This window comes from Elaeis guineensis, chromosome 2 (assembly GCF_000442705.2).
Source record: "Elaeis guineensis isolate ETL-2024a chromosome 2, EG11, whole genome shotgun sequence".
Lineage (NCBI taxonomy): Eukaryota > Viridiplantae > Streptophyta > Magnoliopsida > Arecales > Arecaceae > Elaeis > Elaeis guineensis.
In genome coordinates this window covers 93,947,189-93,973,894 of record NC_025994.2, presented here as the reverse complement: position 1 = coordinate 93,973,894, position 26,706 = coordinate 93,947,189, and the positions used below count along the sequence as shown (strand labels likewise).

The following is a 26,706-nucleotide window of genomic DNA, read 5'->3' as shown; positions in this document are numbered from 1 at the left end:
GAGCATCTAAGCCACTTCCAGAAGATCCTCACCGACCTTCCCAGCGTTGGCGAGAACGTTGAGGAGAAGACCAGGGCGCTGGTTTTGCTGGCGTCGCTTCCCTCTTCATACGAGTCCTTGGTGACTGCTCTTTTAGTGGGGAAGAGCACTATCAAGATGGACGAGGTCACCGCGGCGATACTCCAGAACGAGGTTCTCATGAGGGAGAACCCAGCTTCGAGCTCAGGTGGCGATAGCTCAGCTTTGGTGGCTTCTGGAGGTGCAGGAGGCGGTAGACGGAACGACAGAAGATCGCAACGAGGGCGGTCTAAGTCCAGGAGGGACTTGAGCAAAACCAGATGTTACCGGTGTGAAGAGTTGGGGCATCTAGCCAGAGATTGCCCTCAACTGAAAAATCGGACGGTGGCTGTTGTAGCGACGGTCGGCAGTGATTGGAGATGTCTTTGAGATATCTGACGAGGTATCTGCTTCTTCCCAGCAGTGGATATTAGATTCTGCATGCCCCCATCATGTATGTTGCAGAGAGGAGCAGCTTGACTCCCTGGAGAACAGTGAGGGCACTGTATATCTGCCGGATGGATCGAGCTGTGCGATTAGAGGCATTGGGACGGTCAGCTGGAGGACACATGACGGTGCAGTGAGGAGATTGGGGGAGGTCCGATACATATCCGATTTCAGGCGGAATCTTATCTCACTTAGCAGACTGGATTCGAGAGGCTACAGGATGGTAGCTGGTGGAGGAATCCTGAGGGTGCTACGCGGCAATAGGATTGTGCTGGAGGGGAAGAAGGGGAACAGAAGACATTATTACCTAGCAGGGAGCCCAGTGCGAGGTGGAGCTTCGGGAGCCAGGTGGAGCCCAGAGCGAGGTGGAGCAACAGGAGGTGGATCGGGCACGAGACAGGAGACTCAGGAGGACGAGAGGCGACGTCGCAAGGTAAGATTCCTATTGCCGCAGGATGATGCTGCGAGCAGGTCTCAGGTCAAGAGGAGCACAGCATACGACGGAGATGGGATCGAGCAGTCTGGCTCGACTCCCATGTTTGCCCATCCATGATCAGCAGGCGATTGCCCCAGGGCATGGGGGCGAGGAGATCCAGAAGCTCTCGGAGTTTGGAGGAGGCCGAATATCGAGTCGAGGTGAAGATTGTTAGGATTTGATGCCTCAAGTTTCAGCCCACATTGAGTCCACAGCGAGGTTCGCGACAAAAAATGAAGTCCAACGAGACCAAGATCACCCGAAATGGAGCTCGGATGGAGGAGATACGAGCTTTTGAAGTCGGCACGAGAATCGAGGTGGCGGAGGACCGCCGACGATCGGTCGCAGGCGGCGGCGCGGGACGCACGGGACGCGCGACCCGGGCCCGCGCGGGACGCGCGACCCAGGCCCGCGGCCCTTTGCCCCGGTCCACCGTGGACCGGGTGGTCCACGGCGTGGCCTGTGGACCGCGTGGGCGTTTCCTATGCGTTTCTCGCGGTCCACGAAACTATTCCATGGACCGGAGCGCGATCTAAGGGCCCAACGGGCTCCCGGTCTTGATCCGACAGTCCGGGGGGTTTTTTGGCTTTGTTTAGGACTCCTAATCCCTCTCTAATCAAGTTTAAACCTACGTTTAAGCCTTTAAAAAGGCCTGAGACGAACAGAGAAGGCGAGGTGCTCGGGTTTCTCACCGTACGAAGGCCGTACGAACCAGAGGAGAGAGAGAGGCGTGAGGCTGCTGTGAGAGAAGGAGCAGGAGGCTCCTGGACAGCGGTCGCCAGGCTCTTCAGGGGTTCAGGGGGGTCTCCAAGAGAGAGAGAGAGCTTTTGTGAGGGAAACTTCAGATGAGAGAGAATTGGGTGTACAAGGGTTGAGGGTGAGGTCTCCTCTTCTAAAATTTCTTTTTCACAGTGAAGTTTGCATGCCCCGTGGAGGCGAGCTCTTTTGTGGCTGATCCACGTATTTTGATTGTTTTCTTTTTGTTTTGTTTCTTCTTTCTTTCTGCTGCATCGCGTGGTACTGAAAGGATCTTGGGAGGTGGTGTCCTAGCCAGACATCCACCCAACAGCCATTAACATGAAGGCGATGGTTCTCTTTTTCTTTGTCTCTTCTTCTTCCACCTTTTAAGTCATATTCAACTCATGAGTCATGAGTCAACCAATTAACTCCTCCATTAATAGCTTAGTGAAGTCTTTCCATTCCTTTAGCAAACTTCTTAAAATCTAACAAATAATTTCATGGTTAGTATATATATATTTTTTTTGTTGGTAGGAGTGGTTAGTATTTATTTTGTCAAGATCACTTAAAATATTGATTATATCAATAAATTTTGAGAACATATTAGAAATAGACTCATATGATTTTATTTTAAATATTTTATATTTATGAATAAGTAAATTAATTTTATATTCTTTAACTTGGCTTATTTCCTCATGAATTACTTTTAATCTATCATAAATCTATTTAGCTATTGTATAAGTTGATATTCTATTAAATTCATATATATCTAAGGAATAATAAAGTATATTGATGGCTTTTGTATTTAATTGAGATATCTTTTTATCACTCTCATTCTAATTTTTTTCAGTTTGGGATGAGACACTCCATTTACTTTAATGGTGGGTGTGTGGTCTTTTAGTTATGACTCCCCACATATCATAATATAGAGCTTGTATAAAAGTTCTTATCCTAGCTTTTCAATATATATAATTGGTGCCATTGAATAGTGATGGTCTCAAGGTTGATTATCATTCGATGAGGAACCAATCAAGGTTGCTATGATCTTTTGCTCTAGACTGCTAGATCAACAATAAATAAACAGAGCACCTGCTCTGCTACTAATTATTGTTCAAAAAGATAATAATCTAAGAGAAAGATAAATTGGATTCTTTTAAAAATTTTAATCAAATTAAAATATAAACAATGATGTACTTCAATTTGAGCAATCTTGAGTGATTGTGAAGTATATGTTATATGTCATAGCAGAATTAAAAGCAATGATACAATGCAAGAATGTAAAGTAAGAAAGTAAACAAAGCAATCACACCACAAAAATAAAAAAATTTATAGTAGTTTGGTGCAACCTCGCACCTATATCCACTTCCTAAGAGCTTTTTGAAAATTTCACTATAATCATCCGACTATAGTGTGATTGTTTTAGCCAAAAGTACAATCAAATCCAGTTAGTTTTTTGGGATCACCAACCATAACCTATACATCGATTATTTTTTGGATTCACAATCAACCCAATTGATTTTATGGGCTCACCAACTAAAATCTATACTTATCCAATTTTGAGCTTGAATAAACTTATTCTTAAGTTTCTTTCCCCCAAAGAAATTTATAAAAAAATAAAATACAAGTATGAATTTTTAGCACAAAAATAAAATTAGAAATAAACTCTTTGATGCGTGAAGAAGAGGCCGAATGCTTGCTCTTTATTCTTTGTCTTCTCTTCTTTAAAGCTTGAGAGAATGTAGAAGAAGTAGAAGATGATCACTCTTTGAAATCTCTTTGAAATCAATGCACAAATCCTTCTTTTTTCTTCCTTTCAATGATATTCAATAATCCTCACTTGCTTTGATGATTTTTTTTTTAATCCACTTGACTACCTTTTTAATTGATTTTCTAGTCTTTTATAGTCTTGGAGTTGGCTAGAGAGAGTTTTGTTTGTTGGAAGGGCTAAAGTAGCTGTTAGAAACAATAATCAATCATTGAAAAAATATAGAAAAGCTAGCCATTATATTGTTTCCATGTCACGAGTCAGTTTGCCAGGTCCATGAGTCAACTCAATTTTTTCAAGAATCGGCTTGGTCTCAAGCATACATAATTCAACTTTCTGCCTACGAATAGAGTCAGCTCGGATGTTCCTCGAGTCGGCTCGAATCCATACCAGTTTTCTTCCAATATACTAGAGTCGACTCTTCTTCATCAAAAATTGACTCTTTTTGGTCAAATATAAAAAAAAACTATTCTTTGAAGTACTTTGACTTGACAACTTGAGAGAATTATCTTATAGATAAATTCTTTATTTTGAGATCTAAAAATTCTATATTCAATCTTGAAATATATAATTAGAATCATAATTACTCAAAGTTTGGTGATCATCAAAATCAATTATAGGATCAATAGAAAAAAATATATTTCAACCTAATTGCTCAGCATATAAGGCAAAAGAGGACTCTTGATGGAGTCCCTCTTCTATTCTGAGTTTGATCAAAAGAGGGATCTTAGGGCTGATCATACTCTAGCAAGGACCTTAGGATCCATGCTTATAAATTCCTCGGTCGCCTCCCCCAAATCCCCAGCCAATCATCGATGAAATTTTGAGGATTAGGGGGTTCTTTCCATAGAGTTTTTTCAGTGAGCCACCATCAATCGACCACTGGAATTGAAGGAATAAACTCCTATTCTCCTTTCTCTTCTCTTTTTCGAACTCCATGAAGTCATTAATGGTAGATTTAGTTGCTGACCACCAGATTTCATAGGAGACTAGACCTCTCCTATTTTTGTTCCTTCTTTTTTCTTCTGTTGGATCAGCTACTATCACTGAATGGCCTTAATCATCGAGGGTCGAAGCCATCAGGTTCCATTGCTATCAAGGGTCACTGCCAAAGGGACGTCACAGGCCTACTTGCCTTCCACTATTTCTATGAAGAAGAAAGAAGAAAATGAGAGAAAGAGAAAGGGAAGAAAAAGAGAAGAAAGAAAAAGGAGAAAAAGAACAAGAAAGGAAAAGAAAAAAGAAAGAATTTTCTCTCTCTCTTTCCTCTCTCCTCTCTCTACCTTCTCTCTACTTTTTCTCTCTAAGAGTTCTCTCTTTAATTTATCTTTCTATAATTTTCTCTCTCTTCATTGATTTTTTTCTCTAAAAATCTTATAGACCAGTAAAGAGTTTAGATATCTAAGTACACTTGAATTGATCGATTAACCCTATAAGGAGTCTTTAACCACAGTGTCAGGGTCATTTGCCGTAATCTTTCTCCGTCTCTAATCATCTACAGCATTTATGTTTCACTGTGATTATACAAAGATGCAACTGTTTGCATAAGAAGGTGTCGAGTGAAACATCTTGATTTTGAGTTTATAGATCGAGAGGTTTATCAATTTTTATGTTTAAGTCAATCACTAGTAGAGGTAAAGATTCTTCAACATGATCATCTATATATTTATAAAATATTAAATCTATATAATTGATGTATATTCTATATCTATCGATATGCCAATTATATACTATTGAAATGATATTGCTTAAATTATGATTAATTAATGCTTAATGATTGCTGAGTAAGAAAAATATGATTTAACATAATTGATGGGATTTTGATGGCATCTAGGTTAGTCGATTATGCAACAAACATGGTGTATATATTGGATCTGTCTCAAATTGAGGTGCGACATTATTTTTAGCCTACCATAGACTGAAGCATGGTTGTAAGTAATCTGATGTCGAAAATCAGATGATGACTTTAATAACATTGATGGGGCATGGGCGGTGTTTAGACTGATTGATCGTGTAAGAAATATGGTGTATGTACTGGGTCAGCCTCGGACTGAGGTACAGCATTGTGTTTAGCCTACCACGGACTAGAGCATAATTGTGATTAATCTAATATCAAAAAAACAAACATTAATTTGTATAAAAGCATGTATGCAAAAGGAAAGCATATAGACTAATTAGTCATGTGTACTGAAATATGGCGTATCAGCTGTGGATTAAGATATTTTGGCTTGTTACGAGCTAGAGTATGGTTGTGACTAGTTTAATGCTGAAATCAAATCAAGATGATGAACCATATCTAATTGAAGGATATTCAGACTACCTGACATGTGTGAAACATGGCATTGTGATGTCGTCCATGGGCTAAGATGTGGTTGCGGTCATGGACAGAAACATGGTATGTATTTGCTTGGTACATCCGTGGGCTGAGATGTGGTTGCGGCATGGACAGAAACATAGTGTGTATTTGCTTGCTATGGGCTGAAACATGAGTGGATCTAGTCCAGTGTTGGATGAATAATATTGTTTGGATTAGAACTATATTAATCAGTAAATGATAAGTAATCCCATTGAATTGTTGAATTGGGATATATAATATAAAATTATACATGATGATATTATTCAACTATCAAATTGATGATGTATAAATCTTATTATTTTTCTATCAGTTATATATATATTCATTAAAAGATATTTCATATTCATGTTGATGTGAGTATGGGAAAGTCTTAATATACTATAAAGCTCACAATCTCTTTTCTTTTTCTTTTTAGAGTTAAAGGATGCTCATATTGGCCATGGTCTAAACTCGCAGATGAAAAAGGTAAATAGATAGCCGGTGAGATGATTGAATAATAATTAAATTTATAATGGTACAAAGTTTGCTGATTGTTTTGAATTGGGATCAATCTTATTTATGGATATTGAGATTGTAATAGATTTTAGGGCCTTGCATACTGTCTAGGACTTTGCTTTAGGGTTCATACAGTCGTTATGTGCCCGACACGGATGCTGAGTTCGAAGCGTGACACTCTCTCTCTTCTTTGCCTTCCACTTAGAATCTCCCCTATTATCTTGAGATGATATAACTTAGGCATGATCTCTTGTTAGAAAACTATGAAAAATAGACTTTTTTTATTTACGGTATTTCAGGACCGATCCGAGCATTAGAGCAAAGATCCGATCATCACTTGTTTTGAGATCTTCGATCAGGTACTTAGATCCCTTGACCATACCATTCAGCTCTCCAATTTGACGGTTTGAGTCAGATCAATCCTCAATGACAACAAGCTATATGTTATATAAGGTGAAAATTAAGTCCATACATGAGTTGTAGATGGACAAGATTGGAGTTAAGCAATAATAAATGAGTTAAATAACAATACAAGCTGTAATTGGTGACTTGGGTACAATTTGATTTTGTCTCCAACGCAAAATGTGTACATATATTAGTTTGATTTGGCTTCAAAATTTCATGAGCTTAATTAATTCAATAAATAATGTTTTTGGTAAATCACTTTGATGATAGAGTTGAGGTGCTCACTAATGTGCACACAATAGTTTGTTAGGTTCTTAAACTTTAGCAACTCCACCATCAGTTGAATCATCATGATTAGCCACACATTTTCAAGTTGTGTTAATTCGCCCCTCATATGATACTAGAATCACTCTTATACACATATTGGTAATTATGTAGGATTACTAGAATTACTCTTATACACATAATGGTAAGCTGATTTGAGAATTTTCAAGTTGTATTATATCGATGCTTTGGTAAAATTATTATTGAACAATTAAATTCTCAAATCAGCTACCCACCTTGAGGTTAAGTCTCCAATGTAGATACACCTACGACAAAACACCATATTTTTAAAAATCTTTATTTATAAAAATTATAATAAAAAATATTATAAATTTAAAAGTAAGAATAGGTGAGTCAACACAACCTAGCCCACCAAAATCATCAGACAAAGCCCATTTACCACTAGCCCACCATATTTTCATTTCTAGTAATTATAAAATATTAGGACACGTTTAGCTCGTGATCAAAATCAAAATAAATTAAAATAAAAATTGAAATGACCATATCCACCATATTTGATTTATGATTGAAATCATAATTGAAATCAGAATAGAATTTTAATACTATGGAAGAGTAGGAATCGAATTTCAAGAATTGGATCATCCCATTTCTTTCCTACCATTGAAATGGCTAAAATTAGAGTTGTTTTTATTTACGGGAGTCCAATTTTTAAAGATAAATATGCCCTTGAGTAGTTATACTAGCAATAGTCTAATTATATATATATATATATATATATTATAAAATGGAGGCATCCACGTGATGGAACCTCCGTTTAACATATGGGACCGTAGGGAAAAGGAGAAGAAGCCGGATGGCATCACGCAAGGGGAAGGCCTTTATATCACGGTGGTCGGCACCTTCTGGGTTGGATCTCGGGAAGAATCTGGTAGACCTCACCAAGTTATTGATTTCAAATGACGGACGTATAACGATCTGAAGACACTTTCTAGAATTATAAATTGCGATCGAGCAAGAGCTTAAATACCGATCTGTCTGGATTTGGAGAAGTCCTCAGTGGATGATGAAGTCGAAGAAGCGGAAGTGAGATATTAATCTCTCTCTCCAGTCTCTCCGTGATTATTCGGATATTTTTTTCTTTTCTAATGAATGGAGATTTTTTTTTTCCTCCTTTTTTTTTAAAATTAGATTTTTGTATAATTTTTTTTTTTATTTTCAATGAACGAATAGATCAGATGATTTTAAATTTTTATCACTTTCATCTATACTATTATGATATAATCAAATATCGTGATGTTATCATCTTCATCTACACAATCGTTGATCTTGGACGCATCACTCCATATCAAACGCTCCGTACCCGCCCTCGAGCAATGATACGCTCCCTAGCTTCGGCAACCAATCGTTTGAAAGCTGGGAATGAACACCACCTTCTCCGGACCTCTCTCCAGGTGCCTACCTATCCATCTTCGCCTGTGGCCCACTCTTGCTTTCTTCTTCTCTTCAATCCCATGCTCTCATATCCCGTTATCCTTCTACTCCCGATTGAGAGCCTGCTCCCAGGCTGGAGATTACGCGAGTCTCCTCTCTCTCTTCGTCCAGATTTCCAGAGAACAAGCCCTGAAGCCTGACAGACCCACGTACCTGCTCCTCCTCAAGGCATCGGCCGCTCTCCCCTCCCATCCTCTCGGGCTCTCTCTCCACGGCCACATCCTCAAATCCGGCTTCCAAGATGACATCTTGGTCGTGACGGCCTTAGTTGATACGCTCTGTAAATGCGGGGATGTGGAAGGCGCTCGCAAGTTGTTCGATCAAATTCCTGAAAGGGATGTTGGTGCCTGGAATGCTATGCTATCCGGTTATGCTCGTAATGGGTATGCGGATGCGGCGCTGTCTTTGTTTTCCTGGATGGGTTGTTGTGGCACGAAGCCCAATTCACTGACGCTCTCCATTTTGCTTCAGGTGTGCTGCGGGTTCAGAGATGAGAGGCTTGGGAGGTCCATCCATGCTTATGCTGTTCGGCAGCATGAGCTTGTTGACAGTTTCTTGGGGAATTCTTTTATTGTTTACTATAACAAGGCTGCTGAGTTTCATATTTCCAAGAGGCTTTTTGATAGAATGCCACGAAGAGATAATGTGTCGTGGAATGCAATGATATCGGGGTACATGCAAAGTGGAAATGGATGGATAGCTCTGGAAATGTTTCATCAACTGAGGGAGCAAGGGCTGTGTCCGGACCTCATCACCCTCGAGACAGCACTGCAGGCATGTGCTCAGATAGGAGAAGATGCTATCCATGATGGGCAGTTGATCCATGCACTTTTAGTTAAGCTGGGAATCACCATGGATGTTTATGCTGAGAATACTCTGCTTCTCATGTACTGCAAGTGTGGAAAGGTGGAGTCAGGGCAGTCTTTGTTTGATATGATGCTAGAGAGAAATGTGGTCTCTTGGAATATTCTAGTGAATGGTTATGTTCAGATCAAGTGCCCTGAGAAAGTTCCGGCCTTGATTCGTTGCATGCGTTTTATCGAGCTTGAAACAAATTCTCAACTGTTTGTGAGTGCTTTACGAGCTATCAGGCTATTGAGAGGGTGTATAAAACATGTTATGGGTCTCCATTGCCTCATTATAGTTATGGGATTTGATTCTGATACTTTTGTCTCTAGTTCCCTTATTGCTGCTTATGGTGACTGCTCTGAACTTGAATTTGCTCACAGAATCTTAGATTGTGTGGTATCCGAAAGGAGTGACGCCACTGTTTGCTGGAACACCATGCTTTCACTATATGCCCATCATGGTTGTTTCTCTGAAGCACTAGAACTCGTTGGCTGTATGCTAAACAAGGCATGCATGTTAGATGCTGTCACCCTTGTGAATACCCTGTCTGTTTGTACTCAACAATTAAATTTGAGATTGGGTAAAGCTATTCATGGCTATGCAATCAGGAATAAGTTTGAGTCTGATGTTTTCGTTGCGACGTCATTAATAGAAATGTATGCTAAGTGTGGACTTTTAAATGCCACTTGCTGGTTGTTTTCAAGAATGCCATGTCGGAATATAGTGACATGGAACACGATGATACATGTTTGTCATGAGAATGGCTTTCCTAGGGCATCGTTGCAGCTTTTCCATCTTATGCAGCAGCATGATGGTCCCATACTAGATGCAACAACTCTTGTGGGAGTTATAGAAGCCGTTGCTCAGAGAAGGTATGAGAATGAAAGTAACTACATTCACAAATTTGCAATCGAAACTGGTCTCAGTAGTGATGAGTTCATTGCTAATTCCCTCATATCTATGCATGCAAGATTAGGTGATTTTGACAAGGCAAGCACAGTGTTTAATAGAGCTAGCAAAGTTGGAACTGCTACCTGGAATACAATGATTGTGGAGTATTCTTGTCATGGCCTAGTGGATGAGGCTATATTGGTTTTTCATGCGATGAAGCTAAACAATGTGGCACCAGACTCGATCACACTGCTCTGTGTCCTTCGGGTCTCTGCAAGTCTTGGTTCATTGAATTGCATTATGTGGCTTCATGCAATCATAATTAAAGCTGGGTATGAATCTGATCTATTTGTTGGGACTTCGCTGCTAGATGTATATGCAAAATGTGGTGACTTAAGCATGGCTAGATTGATATTTGATAACATGAACTCTAAGACAGAAGTAACTTGGAATTCCATGATTCATGGCTATGGCACACATGGACATGCAGTGGAAGTTGGCAAACTCTTTTCCCAAATGCAGCAGTCGGGGCTAAATCCTAATATGGTTACCTTTCTCATACTTATATCAGCCTGTAGCCATGCTGGAGATGTGGAGAAGGGCCAAAACTATTTTGATCTGATGACTCATGCTTACTCATTCTTGCCACAAAGAGAGCATTATGCAGCTTATATTGACCTTCTTAGCCGTGGCAGACTAATTAAGGAGGCATCTGAAGCTTTGGAGCAAATGCCGATAAATCCAGGGACAGATGCTTGGGGTGCCTTACTGGGGGCTTGCCGGATTCAAGGAAATTTGAAAGTAGGGCTAGCAGCAGCTCAAAAACTGTTTGAGTTGGATCCTTTGCATTGTGGGTACAATGTACTATGGTCAAACATGTGTATGGAGGCTGGAAGATGGACTGCCGCATCTGAAATCAGAAGAAAAGTTGATATTATGGGACTCAAGAAAGTGCTGGGCTGGAGCAAGGTTGAGAGTATTTCATGACTTGCAAGAGAAGAATAGGAGAGGTTGCTTTGCAGATTGGATCAAGATTAAGCAAATACTTGCATTTTCTAATGCAGATATAGAAGTAATGGGAGGAATTTTCTGGAAAATGGACTCAGCAAAGTACAGATTTGAAGCATCGTCAGGGGCTTCCTGCGACTGATGAAAATGTAAGCAAAGTTATCTTCACTTATAAGGATGCTTCATTGATTTGTACAGGCATGTATATCTGAGTTATATCAACTACAAATTACTTGATTTTATGCCCCTGCATCCTTATGATGACTTCTTCAAAATTCTACAGTTTCATTGAGACTTGTTGATGCTCATTTCTGTATTGGAAATGAAGTGGATGGTGATTGCCTCTAAAACCAGAGTAAGTATTAAATCTTAATTTTGTGACTAAGTACTGCAGGTTTCAGACTAGTAGTAGCCACTCTTGAAGGAAAACATTAAAACTGGCTGGCAAATTAATTCATCGTTAATGGTGCATTTTCCATAAACTGCAAACCATTATGTAATATAAACAATTATGTTTGACAAATGCTTGCAACCTTAATTTGGAGAACATTGAGATTAGTATATGTAGGTATTTGCATTATGCAACATTTATATGTTTTGATGCATCTTTATTATGTTATGCATGCAATTTGTTTAGTAACTATATTGTTACAACATAATTATCTGTTGATGTTATATGGACAAGCCTATCAGATTCATTGAAGCGATTATTTGCACCACAACATACTGCTTAGTCCTTACATATATCATGACTTAATACCTTTACTTTTTCCATAATATAAAATCAGATTTGCTAACTTACCGGTGTATGTGAGTTGCTTGATGGGCCAAACATCAATGCTTTCTACTTCATATACGGATATGGCCAACTAAAATATTAATAGTGGTCTTTACTTACCATAGAGTTAGGATCCTAGCATCTTACTGTAAGGACACATAGATACAATGTAAACTTCTTGTCATGGTATAATTTGCTCTCATTTATGGGATAACCATTTCCACCAGCGCTACATTGTATCATAACTTCAGACCTCAAGCATTTGGAGCAAGTTTAGTCGCCATATTGTTGAGCTTCATTAGAGTAAATCTTTATATGGTCTTCTCCAACATGCCATAAAAAAAAAAAAGTCATGCTATTGCAGTTCCCCATGCAACCATGTTTGCCTTTTTGAATCTATCATGTGCCATGTTTGCTTGCCACCTTTGCATTGTTGCATTCACTAATGCTACCTAATGTCCCCTTAGTTCCTAAACTTTGAAGCAATATGATTTTTCTTTCACTAGTTGCTACTTAAACTATATATGAAATTTCTCACTTTTTGAAGCATCGTACACTGAAAATCGCTGCATGACTACAAGGAGAGATGGTGTTATTTTATAGGTAAGTTCCAAGCACATTACATGCCAACTTGTGGCACTATCAAATTGAAATGCCACTATGCAGCATACCAGGTCATATGCCACATATCATGCAGCACAATCACCAGTGTGAGACAAGAACTCTAATATTTTGTGGCATGCATTGATGTGAATTGACTGGCATTGGCCCGTATCTTATCATATTGCTTCTGGGAGATGCGGAGCTAGAAGCAACCAGACCGAATTCCTCTTTTGCATCCCGCAGGGTATGGTATTGGTCCACTCATATTTCATCACAGAACGTTCTAACCATGATGCGAGGTTACTGACTGCATTTCTTTTTTTTCCGACTTTACTCTAGCTAGTCTTGTTCCTTACATTGGAAGCAATGAAGTCGTGTGTTTAACATGAAGCAAGCTACTATGCTCATACTGGCCAAGTTAGGACCCTCCATAAACTATTATAATGTTTCTTGAAAATGGCAGGAGAATGTGCCCAATGCCAGATGTAAAGCATAATTAGTCGCTAGTAATTCAATGCTTGGACAATAACTGTCTTGGTTGCTTGCATAATTTCTCTTATTTGTCTATTTATATGCAACTAAAAACAATCTGACCAGATATGACCACATTGCGCATATATAATTTAGAGGTTGCACCTATAACAACATTCTGAAATGTACTCTTTATATGTACAATTATACATTCTGTCCATCAAATACATTTTTGGCTTTAGGCATCATAACACTCATATAGTACTTACGCTTGCGACTAACTTCTGATCACTTTTCCCATTCTAGGAATTTATAATTTTACAGCCTCCACTTTGTAGATCATAAATACTATCCTTTTGTCTCACTTGAGATTCTGAAACACTATCCGGACAAATTCTTGGAACTTTAACTATTCAAAGAAGGATCAAAGCTCTAAAATTTCAAGAAATGTCACTTCTTTCTTCAGCAAGCAATGGCTACGATAAGATAGTAAAAATTCTGCTTGATACTTTCTCTGTTTATGTTATCTTTTATGGATAATAAATCTTATTCCTCAATTTCATGTTCTAGTAAGATGAGGCTTTTATAACCTTGTGATGGTCGACAGGAAATATATTGGCTTGCTATGGTGTGTTAGATTTGCTCAAAATGGTAAATCACCGCTTTTCCCAAGAAAAGGGAAAGGGGAAAAAGCTACGGTTCTGGAATCTCTTTATCCATGTATACTATGAAGTTATGAATGCCACCCCTCTCAGCTATATGCAGCCATTTGAGGTTAGAACCTTGAACGATAGCTCAAAATTCCTCTGTAGTCTCTCAACACACTGGAATCTTCCTCTGTCCCAGCTTGAACTAAGGATGGTCTATGTTTCAATCACGACCATCCATAATTGATGAGATGACTCGGTCCAAGTCGGGAGGGGAGAGGATCCAAAACAGTCTAAACCAGTGTTGGAGAGTTTAATTCAATCATTCACTGTAGGTACCAGTGTATCCTATCAACTAAAATGATGGCCTAGTATGTATTAGAAATTAACCAGCGAATCTTATCGTCCGATCTTCATCGTTTGTTAATTTTAGATGCTGCTGATTTTTTCTATTTATGTTGTACTTAATTAAATAATCATTTTTTTTCTATTTTACAAAAAAAAATGAACATTATTCACTGGATTGACATGTTGAGTGTACGACTTTTTCAGTTTCTTATGCAAGATAGATGTCTCCTCCCTCTATTTTTTGGATTACGTTTGGTAGCGGGCAATCTATCTAGATTATCGACAATTTAAACTGAAGCTATCAGATTACTATGTTGGATATATTTTTGGGATGGTAATTTGGATTGTCTTAGTAATTTGGATTGCCTCCCATGAGGTAATTTAGATTATCTTGACGAAGGGTGGCTATCCAGATTATCACTTCTGTGGTAATTTTGCAATATAATTTTTGGACGAAATTATCCTTATAAAAAAAAATCAAACAAAATTCTTCTTTTTCTTCTCGTGAAACTGTTCCTCTTCTCCTCTCAATCTCTTGCATCACAAACTCTAGCCCTTTTTTTTATAATAAATTTATTTTTTATTTATCTCCATATTTTAATATGTAATTTAATAAATATTTTTGCTCAATATTTTTGTTAGAATGTTTTGCTAGATTTTTGAATACTTGAATAAATATTTTACTCAATTTAATTTTTTTATTTGGATGATGATGAGTATAAGTTATAATATATGAATTTTTATTAATAGATTTGATTTAGAGATATTCTGTAAATTTGATTTTATATTATCAATAATTTGATTGTCATATTAAATATATTAATCATGATTTTCAATAATTTTATTATAATTAATAATATATATATCAAATATAATAATTAATATTATTAATAATTTAATAATAATAATTTATTTTATTGATAATTTTAATTATTTTTTAAAATTATCTCACGATGCATCAAATCCAACCTCAAGTTATTAACTGCAACATAATCATTCTAGATGCACGGAGCTAGAAATAATAATACGTGCAAGGATCTGTAAATAACTTTTATCATATCCTTCAGCCTCTATGAGTGTGAGGAAAAGTGAACCGACTGAAATTGAAAATTAACGAGTAGTCCCTTACTACGTTTTGTTTCATTTAGTTAAGCGTAGCCTTCTGGCTTCAAAGAGAAGCCAGCCCTCTCTTTTCGATTAAAGCCCGAACCGCTCCATTCCGCCCTCCCTCGCCTCTCAAACCACCCAGCTTCACCTGCTAAGCCGTATTCGATGCTGGACCCGCGCATAACCTCGTGGATCCTCGAGTTCGTCCTCCGCCAGCCCGCCGAGGATTGGATGGCCAACGAGCTCCTCTTCGCCCTGCCCCTCCCCTCCCCCCTTTCCCCTCGCCTCAAAAAAATCCTCCTCCTCCGTCGCCTCTCCTCTGATCTCTCCCGCCCCTCCCTCTCCGCCCGCACCCTTCTCTCCCTCGAGCTCATCGAGGAGCTCGAACGCTACGCCGGCGCCGGCGCCCCATCCAATTCCCTCGCCGCCGCCTACGCTGCCGTCGCCGTCGAGTGCACCACCCGCTTCCTCCGCGAGCGCTCTGACGATGACCACGGCGAGGACTTCTTCGACGCGGTTAACCGGATCTGGAACTGCCGGGTCGCTGATCTCGAGCGGTCGGAGGCCGCCGGCCTGTTCTCGCCGGCGCTGAGGGAGGCCAGGAGGGAGATGGAGGAGGCCATCGTGAATCCCGTCGTGAGGGTCGGTCTCACGGGGAGGGACACAAAGAAGGCGGCTTTGGACGCTGTTAGGGTTTATTTGGAAGAGGCCGAGAAGGAGATGGGGCCTCCTTATCTTGAGCACTTGGCGAAAGCGGTCTGCGAGGAGTGGATGAGTTCAGGAACTGGGAGGGACGGCTCTGTGGTGGAACTGTATGAAATGTTGCGAAATTTATTGGCCTCTCAGGGGGAACGTGGGCGATACGAAGGTCTACCTGATGGTAATACAGCAAAATCATCTGGATTGCTGGGATTTGGTTAGTTTTCTGTGTTGCCCATAAGTATTTTGTCGAATTAGTTTGAAAAATTAGATCATTGCTAACTTTCTAGAACTTTTGGGAACATATCGTGTTTGCTATTTTCCATACTGAACACGCTTGCTTAATTTTACTGAATTGTGAGGATCTTTTTGTTAAATAAATAGTAGTTTTTGTATCTTTGCTAGACAATTATGAGGATAGTGTGCTGGGTAGGGACAAGGATGCACCTGAACAAGGTGGATGCTCTTCTGACGAATTTGTTCACTTGCCTGCCTCTGCTTCTGAAGTTATGAAAGTGAAAAATTTGTCTCAATTGGGTGTTTTACCTGCCAATTTAGATAATATGGAAGAAAACCAAAATCAAATGGACTTAAAGCTGGTGTTTTCTGTCAATGAAGGTGCTGGCAAGGGCCCCAACAATGACGATGATGCAATTGCTCGTCCCAATCTCATGAATCAAGATCCATCTGATTTGGAGCATGTGGAAGAGAACAGAGAGAGGGCATCTTTATCTTTTGTTGACAAGGGTACTAAAGATGGCAATCCTGGTACCACTACCTGTGTTGGGGACAAGAGGGATTGTGCTGGAGCACCAAAGCCAAGCTTAATGGATTGGAACCCAACTGCCCGTACATTTGAGGTGATGATATCTGACCTTTTTATTATGCTGACCTATTATGTTTTTAAATGAATTTTATAATACATAAATGGCCCTATTTTTGTTTGGGTGTCCTCAATGTGCATAGAACTATTTTCAGGAGGCTTTGTTTAAGTTAGTTTTAAGTGTGCAGTAGGTTATCTGACATGTCTAAGTAATATATATGGAAGTATCATATATTGTTAGATTTAGTATAAACTGGTTCTATAAGTTTTAGTAACATAGGACTCTGCTAGTGGAAAACCGATCTGCTAGCATTAGTGTTTGTAAGCCTGATTGGATTGTTTGGCGTCTGGTACTAGGGAGTGCATAGGTTTTTGTCCCAGTTGAAGATTTTTGAAAAGAAAAAGCCTATGAACCTGATGGTTTTGAGCAGGTTCTTTAGGTCCTGCAGCCCAGGCAAGGAATTGGAAAATGTGTATTCCCCAATGTGGAGGTGAGCTCTGGCTGAGAAACAATGGAGTGTGTGGGATGGAGGCAGCTTGGGTGCTAGAGAAAGGGAGAGAGGGGGTCAGCAGTCTTTTATGGTCAAATCCAGCTCAAACTGGATGAACTGGTTGCTCTAGCAAGGTGGTTGGAATACTTTATCAATTGTTATCTGATTTACTTCTAGAAACACTGCCAGTGCTATTGTAGGTTGTGGATTGCAGTTTTTTTCCTGTAACGATGATGCTTTCATACTTTGGTGGCAATGTATAGTTATAAAATATTGCTTGTCTTTTTTATTAATATAATAATGTTGCCTTATTGATAACTGATAAGCTTCCATTTAGTATAATGTCTAAAGAAGAAGTGGTGTTTGATTTATGCAAGGAATGCATGTATTATCTAGATAAGACGCTTGAGATCTATATACTTTGGTTCATGATAGTTCAGCAGGCTTCATAAGTTGTTATTTTCATAATCTGACAGAAATGGATTAAGAAGTGGATCTCGAATTTTGCAAATGATTGTTCGCTTTCACCTAGCAGTAAAGGCTAGTTTTCCTTAGACAACTGGTGGAAAGATAGAAAGAAGAATAAGATTCTACATATGTTCTTTGGTAACTTGGAGAAAGCATATACAAGAGTATCTTAAGAAGCATTGGAATGTACTTAAGTTTTGTGGGCCTAAAGAATGAACGGTGTACTTAAAAGTGGCATTTGAGTTGCAAGATCGTGTATAAAGACCAAAGTCAAATGATGATACTTGTATGAAAAATGAGTGAATTTTAGTCATGATTAGCTGACACCATGGTTTATACTAAGTCCATATTGCTTTATGCCTGTCATTGGTGAACAAATTATGGATATCCATATCAAGTAGAGCCGCTGCGTTCCAAGATTGTGTCAATTTGCTATCTGTGGATAAGCTTGAACATTAAATTAGGACATGGCAACATGGAGAGATTGATAAAATGGGTTGGTGTCAAGTTCTTATGTGATTGGTGAATGCCTTTGAGACCTAGCACTTTAAACAATGACTCTACGTTTTGTAATAATATGTCTTTCAAAATGTGGACAATAATGAAAGCCCAAGTGCACAAGTATATTAATATATCAAGCTAGACAAAGGGCATGGTGGGGAATGGAAACATGAGAGGAAGCACAGAAATCATGCCATTCTAGAAATAAAGTGTTGGAAAATTGATCGGGACGATTTAACCATGCTCAATGGAGTTCTAGAAGGGACTTTGAGTGGGAGTGGTTTTTGAGTTTGTGTCATTATAGTTGTGAAAAGATGGACATAAGATCACTTAAATGGATGGTGTGAGAATGTATTTGAAGTATGCTTGTGTTGCCAAAATTAACTTTCAAGTTGAATAACTGGTCAAGAAGGAAGGATTCATGAACCCAAATTTTGGAAAAGCTCTTGGTAGTTGAGTTGTCGTTCTGGGTAGGATTGGAGTAACAGGACAGTTAAAATGCATATTTATGTTTCTGCTCCCATGGAGATTTAGAAAATGATGGTGCTTGTGATTTATAAAATCAACACAACACAGAGACTCATTTTTTCTTATTTATGTTATATTCATTTTCTTATTCTTTTCTTTGATTGTTTCTATATCATGTATCACTTATACGGCATGCAAGTCTTTGGCACCATCACTTGTAATATGAATAATCTGTCTCACATGAGTGTGGCATACATTTGCCTTATCACTAAATATGATATTGCAATTCTGGAAGTGAAAAATTGGTAGTTTGGAAACATTCACATGCATCTTTATGAGTAAATCAATTTTTTTCCTCTTAATTTACTGGTTATCTGATATATATATATATATATATATATATATATATTTTATTATTATTTTTTTTTCATTTGGGAATGTTAGAGTAGAATTTTGCACAAACTTTGCTTCCTTAATCCTGAGCACTTGGAGTTTGCCCATGCATTAATACAATTTTAAATTATTATGTGCAGAATATTTATTTTATGTGCAGCTTTCACTCAAAGATATTGTTTCCTTTCTTCTTATTTCTTCCGCAGTGGGATGAAGATTCCATTGAATCTCCATCTGAAAATTCACCTGATCCATCAAATAAACTTCACCTCCCAAGTGCAAAGAGAAGAGAAATTTCTTTACCATTAGAAGACAATAAAACATTTGTCAAACGTAGAAGGAAAAAGAAGTGGAGTTCTCTGGAAGAGGAGACTTTGAGAAAAGCTGTTGAGAGGTATGGATTTTTTTTTTTGGCTCTGAGATGATCATCTGATCAGTATCCAACAGATGTTAATATCGAAAGGATGGTATTTTTGCTTTTAGAATAATAACAGAAATATGTCATGTCAAGTTCTATTTGAAGTTTTTCATCCTTAACATTTGTTGATAATTCCAATCACATAATTCCAGTCGCAAATTTCTATATGATCTTTTGAATTATTTTCAATTTGAATAATTTGATCAATGCTGATATGCTTTCTAATGTATGTTTCCGATATAAATTTGAAGGCATGGAGTAGGAAACTGGAAATTCATTAAGAGTTGCCATCCTGAAATTTTTAAAGACAGAACAGAGGTATCAATGTGTTAGTATTATCAGCCTTTAACCTGATTTTTTTGTTCTTTAATAGCGAAATCATCGAGAATGATTCGTTGTTTCATTGAATAGGTTGACTTGAAGGATAAATGGAGAAATATGATCAGGCAATAATCTGTGCTTGTCTATATATTATTCCAGTTTGCTAATAAATGTGTTCTCTTTGTTGTTATCTTGCTTTCCAAGCAATTACGTTTTTCCATTTTTCCCCCATTCCCTCATAAGCCTTGTTCTTGATGTAAGTGATTCATGTTTCAAAATATCTTCTATATTTATTGTAGGTTAGATTGTTCCCTTTTTTGGCCTTTTTCCCCTGATAGGGTTTCTACTACTTTTGAACCACAGGTGTATTTAATTGGAATGAAAAAGGGTAATGGGAGTCAGCTTTTATTGAGCACTTGTTTGCTGAGGACAGCATGCACACCTTTAATCCTGTAAGTTCTAACTCTATTTACATCGATTTTCTCTCTCCCCCCAAATCATCACGCACGCCCTAATTGGTTACATTTTCCTTAAGGGTCATAGCTTGTTTTCCATTTTCATGCTATAGACAGTTGACTTCCTATGAAGGGATTCTAATTTGATCATCCAAACGGTCACCGTCCAAAGATCATCCTCTTGGGTCATCAAGAGTGCTTGACATTTTCAACTGGAGGTTGATCCACATATTCTATTCCTAGGCATAAGTACATGTGCAGATCATAATTAACTGCATGGATCTTTCATTTGGATGGCTCACTATTGATTTTGGAATCATTAGTCTAATTATTGACCAATAATGCTTTAAAGAGACTTTTTGTTTTAGTGGTCTCTTACCAGGGTTTCTATTTTATTCAACTGAGCTTAGCCTAGAAAATCGCTCTTACAAAACAATTCCCTAATAGATGAAAAAGTATCATGGACAATAACATAAATATGGTTATTTTACAAGGATCCTTGCCCATTAAGTTGTTCCAAATTTTTAACCAGATTTAGTGACATTTGTACATAAGAATATGTGATTGCTCAAGAATCAAACCATCAAGTCTCAGACAGACTTAAATCAATTACATTGCCTTTTATAGCCTCGACAGACTAGGTTTATCTAGGCATGCTTCTAAGAGGGGTAGCTATTGACTAATAACTGTGCATGAACCTCAAAGCCTCTGCCTTGAGTTCTATGTATTTGCAAAGCATGACGTTTGGAAGGTTGGCATATGATGTTGCTTCCATATTTTCTTTTTGCTGTCTTATATTGCTTGTCTTTAAACTATTGATGCTGTCAATACGATATTTCTTCTATTGCTCCATGAGAGTTTCTGGACTATTGACTCGGTTTACAGGGCATCTCTACTGAATACTTCCGGTGTAGAAAGTCTGTTTTCAGGGATGTGCCCGCACTTATGAAGTTCATTGAAATGTTTTCTGTCCTCGTCCAACATAGCCTTATAGATGGGTTAACCCGAAGGATCATTTGGTTGGCCGTCTTTTGCACAAATGATTCCAGTTGAACCTGCCCATTCTGATGACTGCCGGCACTCGATAAATTAAATCCAGTTATCTGCATGCCTGTAAGTGGTATCACATACTGAGGAATTATAGCAAAAGGAGTTAACTTGCTGATGCCTGGAATAGGGGCATTTGATCTCCACTGTAGGCTTGTAGAATGTTCAAGACTTCCATTTCTCCATCACTGTTCTCATAATTCATCATCTACTTCCTGTTTTGTCATCCTCCATGACCATCTACATTTACTCCCTGCTTGACCATCCACCATGACGATCTACATTGAGTCTGTCATCTCCTCGGGCTTGGATGTTTGCTTTGAGGAGCTTCCTCAAGTAGAACCTTCCCACATGGAGAATCAGAAAGGCGAGACTTTTTACAAACTCAATCGAGGCTCACAAGCCTCTCATCAAGGACTCTGTTTCCTGCCACCTCTTCCGCCCTTGTCCTTGACTTGTTCTGCACTACATTGATTGATATGGCTGGTGAGCTTGGCATCTCATCTTTCTTCTACTTCACCTTAATGCAGCTATTCTCAACCTTATTCTCTTTCTCCCTATCCTCCATCGGTGGTTCTTGTCATAAGCAGAGGACAATGAGAGGGATGTTAATGTTCAAGACCGCCTGCTGCCAACACCCCAAACTATTCCACAGGTCTCAAGAGATGAGAATGATGAAGGTTACACCATATGCGTTGACTATGGCCTGGAGGCCAAGGGTATGATGGTGAAGACCTTCCCTGAGTTGGAGCCAAGAAAATGTCCTTGACAGATGGCCATTGTCTACCAAATCACCCTACAGTGCTGATCTTCCAGTAGGACCCCTGCTAGAACTTGGGTCCAACAAGGTCCGCCTGGAGCAGCACAACTGCATTGAATGGCTTGAAACTGGGTCAGTGTGTTCTTGTGCTTTGGAAGTTTGGGTTGCTTTAATTCTCGACAAGGGAGATGGCTTTGAGGCTGGAGCGGAGTGGGTACCCATTCTTGTGGGATTTGTGCACTCCATCCTGATGAAAGATTCAACTGCTGATGCCGAGCGTTGCCAAACTTGATGAGGTATTTCCAGGGGGGTTCTTAAAGAGTACTAAAGGCAGGGGACTGGTCTGGCCATCTTGGACACCTCGGATGAAGATGAGACAAGGCGGTAGGGGGACTCATGACCCTATTGTGGTGTAACTTGTGCCTGGAGAGCTTGTGGTTAGGGGTGCCTATTCTCAGGTGGCAACTCTATGCTGGGCAGCACCTGAATGCCTTTAAGATGCCTCGAGGGAAATGGGTGTGGCATTGGGCCTGAGGTTGGATCATGATTATGGAGGAGTTGTTGGAGATGGGTTGAGGTGCGTATGGAGGATAGTGAGGAAGGCAAGAGGGGAAGGATTTGGGAGATGAAGGTAGCGAGCAGGAGAGTCATTAAGGAAGGGGAATCCTCATTTGCGGCTTTGGAGTACTTAAATAAAAATTTAAATAAATACTTGGTAGGTAGCTGTGGGCATGTAACTCATACAATCATACACCAAAACTGTTACTAGTCAACTTGATCTTCTGAGAGTAGAGTTCATTGTTATATTGTCGGTTGTGGGAAATTTGCTAAGCTGTCGTTCCATTGTATGGCCGCAAAGCATCACTGTAGTTAACTTGCAAGGCATACAAGAAATGAGCTAGTTGTAAATTGTAATGTGGATGGCACTGTCATGTTGAACCTTTGTAAATTTCAGATAGGTCCTTATTATCAATCTTGTTTGCTGATACATCCTCGGAAATTGAGGAGAGACCATCAGCTAGTTCTATTAGTTTCAGGGGGGATGTCTGTACAATTGGTGCCAATCCGAGCAGCAGCAGGATGCTGTTATTCTGGATGCACCTATGCTTCATTCCCGTGCCAAACATATGATATAGGAATGAAGATTTAGTTTTGCATCAATTAAAAATTGTGCCTTTAGAATAAGTAAAATTTGGCATACTCTTTTATTTTGCAGATAGATGAATATGGTAAAAGTATGGGAACACATGGTGGTGTTTTATCTGTTGATATTGTTTTCCTTGTCGTCCAGATTAGCTGCAAAATGCAAGAAATCAAATTTCTGAAAGAATCTCAGCTGTTCTTTTCTAATTGTTGATAACAAAAAGCAGAACGTAAGAAAGGGAAAAAAATAACAAGTCATGTTCATGTTTGTCTCTATTTTTATTAATGTTTATGTCTGTAACATCCCACATGCATATTTCAAAATTTTCTGGGGATTTCTTATGCCATGGACATGCATTGTTTTCTTCAATAAAATATATATTTGAGAATATATGTCGAATGGTCTAGCTTGTTAGAATCTTGGCTTCGCCATCATTCGACTATCTGAGAGGCTAGGATTATAGGGAAGGGGCTGCCCTCTATTGTGTAGTATGTTGCCTGCCCTCTCTATTGTATAATGTGTCTTCCTCGAGACTTCGCAGCCATTTTTCTAAAATTAGATTAGGAGACCTAAATCAGACATTCTTCGCTCTATATCCATTTTACTGGAGGACTAACTCCAATTGAAATTCAAGTCCTCAAATTCCAGCATTACACGTGCCATGGAAAATGGTATGCTCGTCTATTATAACTGAAGTCTCGGTAAATTTTACTGAAAATTAATGAAGCCATTTAACTTCAAATTGTGCTCTATGATGGTATCGTTCTCGGTCATGAGGTTTAATATACGAACTCAATTTCGGTGAGGTTCAGACGATCATATAATTTCTATGGCCCATCCAAGTGTTAAATCACCCACGGCTTAGGTGGTTCGACACCTTCTCAAGAAGAAGGCCATCTGAATCGGTCGGCATGTTGGCTGCTGTTTGTGGTCAGTTTATGATCTTGTTGTAGTCGTGCATAATTAAGTGGTACTGCGTCCTGCTCTATAACTTTGTTTTATTTTTAGTTTCACAATATAACTGTTACCGTTGGGCACACTTTCCAGTATTTCAGGTCTGGCCAAGTGCAATTTGAGCACATGATTTAGTAATGAGAAATTTTTTGTGCACCGCAGTGCAGAACACGCACATTACCCACGGTTATTGGCTCGTGCACGTGGATGGAGCACCGCATCCAAATTTTTTTTTTTTTTTTTCGATCCTATAGATGAGTCAATCACTACGGATGGTGCATGCGATTCTACAATGCACAAAGAATTTCACTTTAGTAATACATGTGGTGTTAATTTTGGGCCACAAGGTGCTCACAGTTGAGGTGGCTTATTTCAGCCCACAAGGTTTGCACAGGACTGGACCAATGATCAGCCGAGAGACCAAGAAAGAGATGGTAGAAGTCCAGTAGAACTTAATTACCACTCCAACCAAAAGAAATATAAATAATAGGAACAATAAAAAAAAATGTTGATGATTGGGTGGTGAAGAACCACACACGCATACCATATTCAATAGTTGATACCCGTCATATTTTCAAATGGGACACATCTAACTTGTTTACGAATTCATCCCATAACTTGAAATACTTTCCATGGTTCATCTATAGCTTTAACTTTCCACCATTTTCGGTACTTCAAATACTTTGAACTCTTGGATGCCCTGAACTATATGACAGCTGAAAGGATGTTGCATCTAAACAACTAAGGCTTGCGATGGCGTACGCATCACTTCCTGCATAAATCATGCATGACTAAAAAGAGCACTAATTTATTTATGCCAAATAACAAAAAAACGACGTACGTAAAATTATACCATTTTATCTTTGAAGTGAATATGTTCATCTAATTGTAATGAAACATCATCTTAATCATTGATTGCAGTACAACCTGAAACATGCCGAAAGATGAGATGAAACAATTGCTGAATGAAATTTTAAGTGCAAACTTCTCTAAAGCAAGTGCTTAAAGGGCATGCAATTTACCTTTCGCTTGTTCCGTGTAGCCCCACGAGAATAGAGCAGTTCCATGTAGGGAGAGCAGCATCAGGAGTCACGTACTTTTGATGAGCAATGCAAATTAACAAATGAATTAGTTGGCAACTTTGTTACACGGAGGCCGCCATCAATTTTTTTAATCCTTCCCCCTGAACATGATCAAGTAATTGGGGACTGATCCTTCTCATATATTTATTATTTTTTAAAGAAAAAAAAATATTTGTTACTCCTTTGGTATATTTCATTTTGGAATCCCACCGACCACGTGGATGGGAATCTCTATGCAGCGTACACTGTCCGGCTAGCTCTTGCGTTAACCAGTTGGCCAACGTCCCAACCAAGACGCGGTCACGGGAAACCACGCCGATACCTAAGCCAACAAGCACGCGCGCAGAAAGAAAGAAAGAGATTCTTACCAAAAAAAAAAAACAAAGAAAGAGAGAGACCGCAAGCGCCTTTACGATTGGGGTCGTCGGCCTGGCAGCGTCCCGTTCCCCTCGGATCGCGTGGAGCGCTGCTGCCGGCCTGCTCAAAGCTTCTTTAAAGCGGGCGGTACAAAAGGAAGAGAGAGAGGGAAAGAAGACTACGTCACAGAAACATCCGAGAGAGACCACTCGACCAAGTACGAAGGCGTGCATTTGCCTTTTATTTTTACCGTGTCCTCACCATTTTTCACACCTCTTACCTCACCCATATTTATGAGACCATTGGGATGGAAAAAAACCTGACCGAACCAAGTGCACTGGCTCGAGCATGTTTGAGCCGGTTTGAGGAAGGAGCTCTCTGATTTTAGGTTGAAGCAAGTTACATTTTTGCCCTCTTAGTCTGAACAAATTTTGATGAATAGGTTCGGTGCAGGAATGGTGTTTTCTTCCTGTCAATTTAGATGAAGTCATCCGGATTTGATTCGATCTTCCAGGGTTTGTAGACCTCTTTTGTCAATTGTTTACTCCTCTTTGAAAGCATCTTATATGACTAGGTCAGGTGGGTCAAGATATCTTAGACTAAGGTAGTCCCGCGTAGATATACATCTATCAGTTAATCATGCAGGTATATAGGAATCGGCATATGGGCGGCTGGATTAATGATGCTTGATTTGAATTTTAAGCCTTCTTTATATAGTTTCTCTGTATTATAAGTATAAATATCATGGCTTGGCATGATAAGTCATTCTAAGTTAATATTTTCTATCATAGTTTTTTTAACTTTAGTCAGGCACAAACTGCATTCATCTAGATTCTTAGCATTTGAATTGTTTATTAACAAAAAATTTGCTATATTTCCCCCATAACCTTCATGGCTAATATAAGGTGTTTGCTTTTTGATATGGATCGAACTACTACAACTATGTCCTTGATGATTCAAAATATTTATTGAGATGCAAATAATCATTCAAGATGCTTACGATAGAAAAATCAATTTAGATTGAGACTGTATTTTTTATATAAAAGAATGATTCATCCACAAAGAGATCACTATAGGCAAATAAAGTTTTTGAAATACTTTGAGATTTA

General features: G+C 39.0%; 2 protein-coding genes across 22 annotated transcripts; both read left to right on the top strand.

Moving 5' to 3' along the window:
* The first annotated feature begins 8,277 nt into the window (after window positions 1-8,277).
* Window positions 8,278-13,888, top strand: LOC140850780 (pentatricopeptide repeat-containing protein At5g39350-like). 10 transcript variants are annotated; one of them, XM_073252223.1, is made up of 5 exons: window positions 8,278-11,223; window positions 11,319-11,411; window positions 11,546-11,617; window positions 12,588-12,887; window positions 12,983-13,414. In XM_073252223.1, exons 1-2 carry the CDS (start codon window positions 8,443-8,445, stop codon window positions 11,322-11,324), a joined length of 2,787 nt encoding a protein of 928 aa, XP_073108324.1. In that variant the 5' UTR covers window positions 8,278-8,442; the 3' UTR covers window positions 11,325-11,411; window positions 11,546-11,617; window positions 12,588-12,887; window positions 12,983-13,414. The 10 variants fall into 10 exon arrangements, with proteins under 10 accessions (XP_073108324.1, XP_073108320.1, XP_073108316.1 ...); XM_073252219.1 differs by lacking the exons at window positions 12,588-12,887; window positions 12,983-13,414 and adding exons at window positions 13,421-13,603; window positions 13,722-13,888 and having other exon boundaries at window positions 8,280-11,411; XM_073252215.1 differs by lacking the exon at window positions 12,983-13,414 and adding an exon at window positions 13,722-13,888 and having other exon boundaries at window positions 8,280-11,411.
* A 1,167-nt stretch (window positions 13,889-15,055) lies between these two features.
* On the top strand, window positions 15,056-23,033 carry LOC105050727 (uncharacterized). 12 transcript variants are annotated; one of them, XM_073252228.1, is made up of 7 exons: window positions 15,057-16,096; window positions 16,321-16,371; window positions 16,474-16,775; window positions 19,266-19,453; window positions 19,729-19,795; window positions 19,889-19,923; window positions 20,162-23,033. In XM_073252228.1, the coding sequence occupies exons 1-7, from the start codon at window positions 15,382-15,384 to the stop codon at window positions 20,169-20,171; spliced, it is 1,368 nt and encodes a 455-aa protein (XP_073108329.1). In that variant the 5' UTR covers window positions 15,057-15,381; the 3' UTR covers window positions 20,172-23,033. The 12 variants fall into 12 exon arrangements, 10 of the variants coding, with proteins under 10 accessions (XP_073108327.1, XP_073108329.1, XP_073108326.1 ...); XR_012138709.1 differs by having other exon boundaries at window positions 15,058-16,132; window positions 16,321-16,775; window positions 20,162-20,250; window positions 21,139-21,198; XM_019854343.3 differs by having other exon boundaries at window positions 15,058-16,096; window positions 16,534-16,775.
* The last annotated feature ends 3,673 nt before the right edge of the window (window positions 23,034-26,706 follow it).

Coding starts and splice junctions, on each gene's coding strand:
- LOC140850780 (XM_073252217.1), top strand. CDS start 8,443: ATGAACACCACCTTCTCCGGACCTCTCTCCAGGTGCCTACCTATCCAT.
- LOC105050727 (XM_073252224.1), top strand. CDS start 15,382: ATGCTGGACCCGCGCATAACCTCGTGGATCCTCGAGTTCGTCCTCCGC. Junction 16,776..19,265: donor CAACTGCCCGTACATTTGAG/GTGATGATATCT, acceptor TTTCTTCCGCAG/TGGGATGAAGATTCCATTGA. Junction 19,796..19,888: donor TTTTTAAAGACAGAACAGAG/GTATCAATGTGT, acceptor TTCATTGAATAG/GTTGACTTGAAGGATAAATG.